Source organism: Globicephala melas, chromosome 15, assembly GCF_963455315.2.
Source record: "Globicephala melas chromosome 15, mGloMel1.2, whole genome shotgun sequence".
NCBI classification, from domain to species: domain Eukaryota; kingdom Metazoa; phylum Chordata; class Mammalia; order Artiodactyla; family Delphinidae; genus Globicephala; species Globicephala melas.
This window is the reverse complement of record NC_083328.1, coordinates 38,752,070-38,764,596: the sequence shown is the minus strand read 5'-3', so window position 1 is coordinate 38,764,596 and position 12,527 is coordinate 38,752,070. Positions and strand designations below refer to the sequence as shown.

At 43.4% G+C, this 12,527-nt stretch overlaps 1 protein-coding gene across 1 annotated transcript in view; it reads right to left on the bottom strand.

The window, feature by feature from the left end:
- Positions 1-200: 200 nt before the first annotated feature.
- The window catches only part of DSTN (destrin, actin depolymerizing factor), a 37,345-nt gene continuing 25,018 nt past the window's right edge, over positions 201-12,527 (bottom strand). Inside the window, exons 2-4 of the mRNA XM_030872405.3 lie at positions 6,001-6,308; positions 3,387-3,463; positions 201-1,373 (exon numbers count right to left, since the gene is read on the bottom strand). Coding sequence (XP_030728265.1) covers positions 1,264-1,373; positions 3,387-3,463; positions 6,001-6,308 — 495 coding nt within the window. The 3' untranslated portion in view covers positions 201-1,263. The remainder of the gene's footprint in view (positions 1,374-3,386; positions 3,464-6,000; positions 6,309-12,527) is intronic.

Below are 12,527 nucleotides of genomic sequence, written 5' to 3'. Positions count from 1 at the left end.
AAATCCTGGCATTTGGATAAACATTTGGAATAAGAGAAAGACTCCCAACTTTTATACCAACTTTTTCATTCAATCAGAGGAGGAGGGGGCTGTGGCCTTAACGCTAATTGTCCGAAATACCCAAACTTCCACACCTAACCCCACACATGGAAGGCAAAATCCTTTATCCCCAATTCAGCCATGAATAATTACACGAGAGAGAAATTAAAAATGCTTCCTTTATTACATAAAGCCAGTACTGCTACTTCTAAATTCCACTGTTTATGCATCTCTGTGTTTTTCAGTGTTACGCCTGTGATGTGAAAGGCAGTCACTTCCAGGTGTCCTCAGCGTGGCTTCCCGTGGCTGTCGGCCGTCACACCCGCTCCCTGCTTCAGACAGTCGGCAAACTACTCTAGGAAATTAAGAAGCTTGCCCAGGCCCCAGAGTAAACATAATGTTCTTCCAAACCTTATTGTACCAGAAGCAACACAGTTCTGAAGGAGACACAATTAAAGACATCCCGGTATCCCAGTCTGTCAATACACCACCTCACCATTTTCATCAACAAAGTGGATTACACTGGAGCCCAAATTTGCATTATAATTCGCTGTTACAAGACAGTGCACATTCTCCAGATTTCCAAGATGCAAGGTCACTCTCAGAACAGCCTCCCAACTAGACCAGCGAGCAGCTGCAGGTGCAGGAGCTGCTTCCTGTGTGCCAGCTACGTGCATGAAGTAGTGCTGTGCAAGATCAGTGCTGGTTCTAAGCAGTCTCCACCACACGTCTGGTAGAATCTTACGTAGTTAGTAAGTACATTAGTGCTGTTACATGTTGTGAGAATTATTTTCCATTACTCAGTTTAGCTCAACAGAGAAAAAAGAATTTGGGCCAAAATTATAACCAGATTATGACCAATTCTCTAAGCAAAAGAAACAAAGTAACTACTGAGGTTAATGAAGATGCAGTAGTTCTCTTCATGTGGCCTTGGACTGTTGTGTGAACTGCACTATTAAAAATCATGAGCTTAACAAAAATCTTTACAAGTCAACTAATCAAAACAGGCATTTGGCCAGTAAGAATTTAATTTCACACCAATACAACTTTAGAGTTTAGATTTATTTAGGGCCATTTGCACATGTGCATGGAATAGTTTACCCTAGCAAATGACAAGACAGCTCCCCTCAGCGAGTCCCTGGCCTAAACGCATCAGCTTTACTTACATAGCGAAAGGATAACATTAAACACGGAAGCTTTCAGTTTGTGGCACCGAGTGATGGTCTACACAGGGCATCCTTCAAAAGCTACAATTAAGGATCCACCTAGCTTTTCAGCAATACAAGCCCGATTGAGGTCTTCTGGCCCATTTGCTTGACATTCATGTTTTATGCCTAGGGAGGAAAAACAACAATTCTATTTAGAATTATGGCAGTAGCTTACGTATTTCTCTAAGATATCCAACTGTTTTAAAAGACCAGTTCAAACGTGGGTGGGAAAGCCGTGGCATATACAAACCACGGAATAGCACACAGTGACGAGCAATCTGTAACCACATGCATCATCACGAATGACTCTCACAGACTAATGCTGACAAAAAGAAGCCAGACTTAATAGCGTATGTTCTAGACGGTTCCACTCGTATAACACAAAATCAGCCAGAGCTACCTTATGCTGTTAGGAGCCAGGGGACTGGTGTCCCTGGGGGGAAGAAGTAGGGGCAGTGGTGTGAGGAGGGGCACCAGGAAGGCTTCGGGGCGCTGGTCATTAAACCAGGAAACAACCGTAATTCACGTACGCTTTTCTACAGATGCGCTGTATTTCAACAAGTTAAAAAGCAGGTCTAGGAAGTTTTTCTTGGTTTTTGAAATATACATAAACATATGAATTTGATGTTTTGATCGTACAGTTGATTTAGTCAACTGAATTGAGGAATAAGAGCACTTACAAATGGGATCACTTCTGCTCCAGAAAACAGGTCTCCAGTGGCACCGCACAATACATCAAGAAATCTGTCACAATTAAGACTATGTAAAATGTTTTACTGATCGCCTTCTCATCAAAATTACAACACCACACTGCACAAAAGGAGCTCAATTATGGAATCATATACAGTAGCTTCTCTGTAAACAGCTGCTCTCTTTTAAACAGCTGCATTTTCTGATTTTCCATAATTTTAAGACCATTTCTTAAGCTGCTGAAAGCACAGCAGGTCAGCTTTTGGACCACTCAGGACTGACTGGAGAAAGCCAGCGAAGGTTTCACCAGGAAAAAAGGCACCAGGGAGATGGTCTTTCACGTCAGCAGATCAAGTCCACGGAGCAGCTCCTTTATTGGAACGCACCGCAGAGCGAGGAGGAATCCACTCCGACGCCCTCTGGGGTGCCGTGTGCCAGTGCTGAAGCTAAGGGGTCACGTCAAAACACCAGTTCCCCGGCCAGTGCACACACTTCTAGGGGCAGCCCGACACCAAACCAAGCACATGAGGAGCCTGACAAGGACTGCACGATGCAGGAAAGGAAGCGAGAACTTTGTTTTCCCAAGTAAAACACGCTAGGGCAAACCCGATCTACTACAAGAATATAAAAATCAGTCACAGTAAAACAAGCAAAATGAAAATGACCCTAGGCCAAGCCCTTGTGACCGCGGCTCTCCCAGCTGTCTGGAGTGGCCACAGCAGGAAGGTAGGGGGCCACCTCTTCTACTGCGCACCTCCCGTTCCCAGCTGGGAGAACCCGGCCCGTGGAGGTCACACAGCACTCAGACGACAAGCTTAGCCCTCAGCGGGCTAAGGGCACTTGCCCCATGCTCTGTCCATCATACCAACATCTCCTCCTGGCTGGAGACAGTAAGTGCGTCCAGGCCATCTCATCAGGGTCCCAATCACCCAGCGGCAAGTCAAATATAACTGGCCAGCCCAAGGACTGAGGCCACTCTCCTCTGGACACAGATGCGTCTATAACGTAAAATCATACCATTCCAAAGAAGAGCCAGCGACAAGAGCAGCCCTTCCCATTTATGAACATTTCCTTTGTGCAACTGTGTTCTGTCAACTACATTCAGAGGTAACAGCAAATTTATTACTTAGTATGACCAGTTAGTCCCCACCTGCTACGTGAGAAACTTGACAGCATCTCAAACTAGTTTCACACCAGACTGAACAGGAGTACACACACAGTGTCGAGGGAACAGAATATCGAACACAGGCCTTTCGACCCAGGGTGGCCTGCACAAGGCAGAGACGCGCAGAAAGCTGGGTCAGCCTCCAGGGTTTTCCTCTAAACAAGCAGTGATGCCCTCCTCTGTGGCCAGGGCCCTCCAAAGAGAGTAAGGTGCTTCTTAGAACAGGCGGTCCCCGTGCCAGGGCTCACGACACCGCCGAGTACCGGAAGTCAGCTAGGCCTTACCTTGAAATTTCTTTTTGATTGCATCCTTGGAGCTTGCGTAGATCATTTTACTTTTCAGAGGTGCTAGTTCTGGAGCCCTGGATACAGAAGCGCCAAAGAAGAAAAACAGTGGTTTAGAGAAAGTTCAATTTACATCTTGTTAAACATCTGCAGCAGTGGGCAGGGAGGGTCCTCAGAATCTTCTGGGAGAGCTTCTCTAACTACACAATTTTTCCAATTCCGCTCCTTGGACCGTGGTGGCTGAGTGTATACAGAATAACTCAGGTTGACGAAGGTGGGAAAAAAGTTGAGGACCAATGATTAGAAATCAGTTAATGGCGCTAGAATAAAAGAAACAACGTTGGATAATTCACTGTATGACCCAACTGTTTTCTTGCAAATAATTGTTTTTCACTTGTATCAATAAAGGCTTGAGTTCAGGCTAATAACCACCATCTTTGTATGAGGTTTTTAATACTTTCTGGTGGAAAAGTTTCAAAATACAGAAAAGTACAGAGAATAATCTGTAAGTCAAGTATCTGCCACCCAGAATTAAGAGATGCTAGCAATTTTTGCTTCAGGTTGTTTTCTGGAAAAGAATGTATATAAAGTCCAAGTCCCCTTACTACCCCTGCCCACCCGGTCCCCTCATTCACATCTGTTCCAGCAGCAAGTTCTGACCTCAGGCACTCGTTGTCCATCTCAGTCTAACATAGTAAAACACGTCACAAGGATTTCTTTTTCTAAGCTTAATGGTAATTCAGCAATCATTATGTCTTAATTGTTAATATAACTATTATCTCATATTTACAAAATGTTTAGTGCCTCCCCCTCTTGAACGAATACTGGAAGCACAGCATACGCTTTACCATGTTCTTTACCTGCAACGTTGAAAGTAAGAGAAATACTAACAATGCACAGAAACATCTCATCTACTCAAACTGCACATCTACGAATGCATCATCTCTCACTATACACCAAACCTCAGGCCTGCCTGCACTCCACACCACCACGATTCCATTTAGCTGCCATATTTCCAGGACATTCCACAGTCATGAACACCGTGGCCCGGTGGGGCCCTCAGCTAGTCTGCCGCCCACACAGCGGGCTGAGTCTATTCCTGGGAACAAAGCGAAGGGCAGTTTCTCGGTCTCTCAGCGCATATTCCTCACAACTCTGAGGTCCAAGGAGGGAGGCAAAGCCACAACAAGGACCTCAGATGCACCAGCTACAAAAGTAAGTGGGTGCTTTTCTTATGCAAAATACGTCAGGGACAAAAAAAGCTTTAGCTGTTCTGATTTTACTCTAAACAGATCTTCAAAATACTTGAAGCAAGAGCCGTTCCCTGGGCCCTAAACAGAGCTTGTGATGGAAAACTCCTATAAGGTTTTATCTTTCTTTTAAAAAGTAATAAAGCAAAAATAAAACACTGCACTAACACTGAATCTTCTCTTCTTCATTCTACTTTTATTTTCCAAATGTTCTTTAATAAGGATGTATCATTTTCATAGTGGAAAAAAAAAAGGATAAAAATCCAGGATAAAAAATAGTGCAAATGAAGGAAATATTAACCAGTTTAAAAGCTTAAACCTTTACCTGCCATACCTGCCACTCAAGAGTAAAGCCCGGAAGAGCCAGGGCTTTAGCTGGTTTTTTCACAGCTATTTTCCCAGCCCTAACACAATGCCTGGCATGTAGCAGAAATAAAAGTTTAAAGGATGCACCTTCATTCAACATGCTCGGTTTTAAGTCTCACTACTATCTTTATGCACTTGTGTCTGTGGCTGCCAGGCTCCTTCCACAGTGGGCGCCCAATACGTGCATCTGACCTCACCAGGTGCAGCCAGGGCTGCAAGGGACTGAGCCGTGGCCTAGGGTTACATTCCCTGAGACCTGAACTCTTTTGACTTCCCAGCCCCATGGTCCCACGTTGTTGGTGGCACACAGCTGAGAGTTAAGCCCCTCCTTGCCTTGCTGGGCTCAGGCCAGAGTCCAGAGGACACTCACGCCCCCCAAATCAGAGGCCGTTACCACTTCCCCCTTCCCCTTGGAAGCCAGAGAAGATTCTCGCTGTGTAAGAATTCCATACCAAGGAATGTACTACATACAATACAATTAAATGAGGAATATAGGGTGACTTTTAAATCAAGCTTAATCTCAAATATGAACTTACTTGAAAAGACCAGAATAACTAATTTAAACAGCCTTTTAAGGCCATGTAAATCACTTTATAGCACAGTTTCACTATTTACAACAACGCTGTCCAATAAATAGAGCTTTCTGCAGCAAAGGAAATGTTCTGTATCGGTGCTGTGCTACCTAAAAAGGTGGCCACTAGTCACATGTGGCTACTGAGCATTTGAAATGTGGTGATTCAACTGAGAAACTGAACTTCAGACTTTAATTTCAACAGCCCCAAGAGGCTAGTAGCTACCCTACTGGACAATGTGAATGCAGAGCAAATCCCAGCTGGAGGTCACGCCAGCACCAGTTTCAAAGGCCACAGAGGCACAAGTGAAGCGGGAGGCTGGTTCCTGGCAGGGTGTGTTGGAGAAGAATCTGGTGAGGTGCTAAGCTGACAATAAGAGATTAACTCTGAGATTTACAAAGGTTCAATATTTCTAACAATGCTTACCACAAAAAAAACATCAACTCCTCTTTTCTGGATTCCTTTGTTTCAAAGCTTGCATCATACAAAGCATAGCGACAATCTTTTTCAGGAAGCATTCCCACAAAATGCTTGAAAGGATCCGTTATGGTTACACCGATATCTCCAACCAAGATCTCTTTGCCTTCTTCTACAATGATGCACTTTTTGTCTGCGCTGAGACAAAAAATGACAGCTTTCTTTCTTTTCTTGATTTCTTCTGGTGTGGAGCACTTCCGAACTTTCATGTCATAAAAAATGCGACATACTTCATCAGCAACTTGCACTCCTGAGGCCTAGAATGAGAGGGGAAAAAATCATAAGGAGGCTTACAGTTTTTATCATGCCAAATACAAAACACTACGTAACTTTTGGTTCATAGACTGGCATACACTTAAATTTTTTTAGGTATATTTACCATCTAATAGGAAGACTAGAAAATTTGAGCTGCAAACACTAATTTCAGTCATTAAACTTTTAAAAAGATTACATATCTAAGCCATTCATCACTATTATGCGGGAATAAGGGAAGATTCAGCTACAGCAGCTCCTCCAACCCTGAAACCTAGCAAGCAGTGCTTCCTGGGGTGCTGAATTAGTTTCTTCTTATACAGGTTGCTCAGAGCCCTGACTAGGGCAGTCATCTCCCCAGTTTGGGTGTTAATAATACCCGAAATTCTTTTCATAACGAATAATAGATGGTCAGAGTGGCTGGGTTGAGAAAATTCCACTACTACAGCACATACTTCACTAATAAAAGAATTGAAAGATCTTTGTTCTACTAACATGTCAAAATTATATGATTAATCCAGTAACATATCAGTCACATACCTGTAAAATTTCATTTATAAAATCTCCAAGTTTTAAATTAAAATTAGAATAAATGAGACTGCTAGGAGACTAGATCTTAATCGTTCCCACCACAAGAAAAGAAATGATAATTATGTGATGTGATAGAAGTGTTAGCTAACCTACGGTGGTAATCATATTGCAATATATAAATGAATCAAAAATCAACACCTTGTAAACCCTAAGCTTACATAATGTTATATGTCGATTATATCTTGATTAAAAATAAATAAATATTTACTGCTATAACAAAGAGGATAGCTTAATTTAGGATTATACTGACTACAGAAAATAACCTTTTACCATGTTATACTTGCTATTCCAAAATGAAGAAGTGGTTACATAAGATCTTGATAACCAAAGATCTAAAATCACTTTTTGATCTTTTCAACTTCTTTAAGGAATGTGCCATTTCCATTAACTTTATAATTTTTTATGCTTCATTAACTACTTTGGTTTGCATGTTAGCTTTTCTAAAGCAAGACTTATAAACTTAATAGAATTTAAATACTAAACAATGCCAAAATGTTAATGATACCCAAACTTAACATCACACCATTTGATTAAACATAAATGCGTGTGAGATGAAAAAATAACCTGCACACTAGGAAAAAATATTTGCAAATCGTATACCCAATCAGGAACTTGCATCCAGAATATATAAAGAAACCTTATAACAACAATAAAAAAGACAACCCAATTTAAAAATGGGCAAGCAATTTGAATAGACATTTATCCAAAGAAGATTTTTTAAAAACGGTCAAGAAGCACTTGGAAAAAAACGCTCAGCACCATTAGTCATTAGGTAAGTGCACATCAACACCACAATGAAAAACTACTTCACACCCACCGGGATGGCTGTGGACAGAAACTAATGTTGGTGAGGCTGTTGAGAAACTAGGGCCCTTAAATGTTGCTGAAAGAACTACAACAATGGTGCAGCCGCTTCAGGAAACCATCTTGCAGCTCCTCAAAACATTAAACATGGAGTTAACACACAGCAACACCACTCCTCAGCGTAGACACAGGAGAAATGAAAACATATGTCCATACAAAAACCTGTGCGTGAAAGTTCATAGCAGCATTATTTCTAACCGCCAAAAAGTAGAAAGAATCCAATGTTTATCAGCTGATGAATAAACAAAATGTGGCATATCCATACAATGGAATATTATTCATCCATAACAGAATGAGGTGCTGATACCCGCTACACGACACATGAACCTTGAAAAGCACCATGCTAAGTAAAGGCCCAGACATACGAGGCCACATTGCTCACAAGTCTATTCCCTGAAATGTTGAAAACAGTCAAATCCATGGACAGGAAGCAGATTAGTGGTTTCCAGTGGCAAAGGGGAGAGGGAATGCAGAGTGACTACTAGTGGGACGGGCATCTTTTTGGAGTGATGGAATGTTCTGGAATTTGATAGTGGTGATGGATGCTCAACTCTGGAAACATACTGAAAATCAGCGAACTGTACTTTATGATATGTGAATTATATCTCAATAAAGTTGTTACTTAAAAAGGCATGTAAGGGGCTTCCCTTGTGGCGCAGTGGTTGGGAGTCCGCCTGCCGATGCAGGGGATACGGGTTCGAGCCCCGGTCCGGGAAGATCCCACATGCCGCAGAGCGGCTAGGCCCGTGAGCCATGGCCGCTGAGCCTGCACGTCCAGAACCTGTGCTCCGCAACGGGAGAGGCCGCAACAGTGAGAGGCCCGCGTACCGCAAAAAAAAAAAAAAAAAAAAAAAAAAAAGAAAAGAAAAATCCATGTAAGAATTCTGGGGGTTAAAATACACAAAGATCCTAGCAGTTACTTAGTATTAAGGTAACTGGGCCACTTAATCATCTCATTGATTAAAAGAGCTCACCTCAATCCCATCTAATCTAATCTACATCTAATCATAATCCACTTCAATCCTACCTAATCTAATCCTAAATGAACATTTTACTCTAACAAAGAGGAATATATAGAAAATTAAGGCTAGAAAACTACCTCCAAAGTTACACAATCTTACCGCTTTCCCATTTTTAAAAAATACTACCTTAAACCTTCTTTTACTGCTTTAGGAGTAGTATTGTTCTGATCTTCACAGTTCATCTATGGAAAGCAAGTTAAGAATCTTTATTTTGATTTTTTGAATAGAGATGAATAAAATGTTCAAAGTGACAAAAATTAACAAGGAATTAGAAACAGACCCTAATTCCTCTAACTCCCTAGTCCATAACTGGTGATTTGTAAATCACATTTGACTAATCCATCTTTAAAAGCATGAAGGAAACATGTGAAGCCTTGAATCCAACCAATTAATATTTGAATGTATCTGTCAATATCTAAGTGAAGTATTTCAAACAACACTCAATTCCGACTTGGAAATTAAATTAATTACGTATCAGTAATTGAAAACAGAAAGTAAATGTGCATCCTGCAATCATAATGCAACTAACCTCCGTCAAATCTGGCTGTAACTTACAGGCACCTTAAAAGCCTCAGTAAGGAAGAATTTTGGCTTTTTTCTATCTGAAATGAGGAATATGGAGGTTTCTGATGAGGGGAATACTAGAGACATTTATGCTTGAGGAAACTAACACCAAAGACTGTGAAGGAGAAACTGGCAAAGACACTGGAAGCAGGAAGACTACGTCTGAGGCAACTGCCAATATCCAGAGAAAGCTCTGAACTACAGCAGTGCTGCTGAAAACAAAAACAAATCCAAGGACATTTCAAAGCAGAGCCAATACAGCTGAGAGAAACAGTACAGAAGAGCATCAAAGACGACCCTGGATGGATTCTCCAGACTGGTGACTAGAAAGACTGATGGATAAACAGAAGGGGGAGGATGGACACAGTTTAACACATTAATCTTGAAGAATGTGCAAGACATCTAGGTGGAGATGACCAGTTAGTAACTGGAAACAGCACAAATCTAATAGGAAGGCTCCACTTAATCGGTATTTTGGACCAAAGTCAATACCACGGAGGCATATCAACATTAAGTAGCAAAAGAGAAACAAGTCAATGGAATTAAGAAGAAATTATCAGAAGGCTAAGAAGAAAAAGTAAGAAGGGGGAAAAGACCATCCTGGAAGCCAAGAGAAAATATTTCCAGAAGGGAGGTCAGCAATACCAGAAACTGTAAAGTTCGAGAATGACTGGAAACGGACCACTGGGCTTGACGACTGGGCCTCTGAGCATTTCAGGAGACAGAGGGATGGGCAGGAATCCAGGGCAGTGGGCTGGGGATGCACAGGGAACTGAGGTACAGCAGACAGGATGGCTGATGGCGAAGGGAAGGGGAGGACTGAACGCTGACTTCCAATGCATGTAAGTTGTCTTCCACTGGGGAGATGCGGCCACACTAACAGTTTAAGAGCTTGAAGGAACAAGAGAAAGAAAGCCAAACCCTAAAGAAAAAGAAAAAAATACTAATATTGAGTACTTCTATTGTCACACACTTCTAAATCACCATTCTATGAGCTAGCTACCATTACTGCTTGCATCCTACAGATGGGGAAATTGAGGCATAGAAAGATTAAGTAACTTGGCCAGGGTCACACAGAAACTGACAGAAGAACTGAGGTTTGAACTCAGGCGATTTGGCTCCAGAGGATACTTAACCACTCAAACAACAGTCAGAATCCTAATGAGACTGACGAGATGCAGGGCACAGATGCACGAGTCAGTCTTAGGAAAGACTATGCCTTTATTCCTCTAAAATAGGAAGAGGGAGGGTAAAGGTTTAGAATAGCTATGATGGGTAGTTCCAAAGGGAATCCCCTAAGGACCAGCAAAGGGATCCGAGGACCCCACAGGTTCAGTGAGGTCAGAGAGGCAACGGTTGAGCAATCTGGCAGAAAGCAGATGCTGATGGCGGTGTTGGTGGAAAGGAAGGACTCTGCATTCTCCTGAGGTATCCACGCTCGAGGTTTCCATCACCTAATCCAAAGGACTCGCACGGTGTTCAGATTTCTGCCTTTCTGAACTCACAGTCTTTACACCCAATTGCCTATCTAACATCTGCAGCTGGATGTTTCAAAGGGATCTGATGCTCAGCATGTCCAAAATCTGATACAGGTTGGTCTCCTTCTCATCAGTCTTCCTTTCCCAGTACACACCACCATCCCAGTTTCATATAAGCGCCAAACCTAAGAGACATCCTCAACAATCCTCTACCCTCACCTCACTTAGCCCTTTGAATTTCCAAGTTTTTCTCCAAGATATTCATTTCTCCCCATTTCTGTTGCCATTCTCCCAGCCCAAGCTACCACTGCCTATTACCGTAACTGTGCCAGTAACCTCTCAAGTCACTGCAGGGGAGGGAGACGAGGACATGCATGGACCCAGGAAGACCACGTTCTCCAGCCTTCCTCGCAAGCTCAGCTGGGGCCACAAGACTGAGCCCTGCTCGGTGAGAGGTGGTCACCGTGACAGGAAGCACCGCCAGGCCTGGCCCTTTAAAGCTGATCTTCAAGCTCTGCCTTCCCCTGCAAAGATGACCCTGGCAGACACACCTCAAGACAGAAGAGGGCTGCCCAACCCCACTGCACTGCACGACAGAGATAAACCTTTACTCTATTATTAGGCCACTGATATTTGGCGTTTAATTTGTCATCCCAAACACAACAGACTGCTCACGCACCCTGTGATCACCTCCACTCCCCCTAATTCATCCAGTGCACTGCAGCCACAGATCTGGAACAGGAATACCATCACCGTGCGTAAAACACTTCAGTGGCGGCTTTCCACTGCTCTGCGCAGGCGTGATCCGCCCACCTCTGCAGCCCTACCTTACAGCACCCGTGCTCGGAAGTTCAGGAAGCTCACTACCGGCCTTCTGTCAGTTGTCTGCATTCAGGCTCCCTCCCGGCTCGGGGCCTCTGCTCACTGTGCCTCATTCACTCTTTACACCTCAGATCAATTTTCACTTGGAAAACAAGTTGTTTGGGCCAAAACCACTATCACGCGCTTCCATGAGATCATATGCCTCTAGCCCATAGCACTTACTACAGCCTCAATGTCCTACCTTCAAGATTACTTGACTGTCTCCCCAAAGGGGCAGTAAGCTCCTTAAGACTATATGTCTGTCTTGTTCACTTTTGTGTTCCCTTGAGGAAATCAAGAATAAATCAGACCGTCAAGGGAGTGTACTGATTAGTGGAGAAGATAAAGAGCACATATAACTTCAATACTTGGTAAAACATTCACTATTCCTTGATAAACTCCAACAGAAGGGCGTTTAAAGAAGGTAGAGATCAAACTGGGGGCAGGGAGGGGATGCGGGTAAATCAAGGAGAGTTTCGTCCGGAAGGTGACTTAAAGCACTCCAGAATAAGGGGGCTGAAAGGATGAAAAGACAGTTCCTGACAAACAGAACGCGGTTCGTCCAGTATGAGAGGAGGAAACCAGGATGTGGACTGGGTTCGGGGGAGAGGCCACCAACGGCAGGCCCAGGAGTCTGGAGGCACTGGGTATTTTTTGGAAAATACACGAAGCCATGCATGAGAGAGCCAGGACAGGAGGAGACTGGGGCAAGGAGACAACCTAAAGGCCACTGCGGTCAGCAAGGCCGGGGCCATGAGGCCTCCACCAGCGTGGCAGGCACAGTACAAGGAGGAGGTGGTGAGGACATCCCCTGTGCTCCACAGCCGCTGGCTGGGAAGGGAAG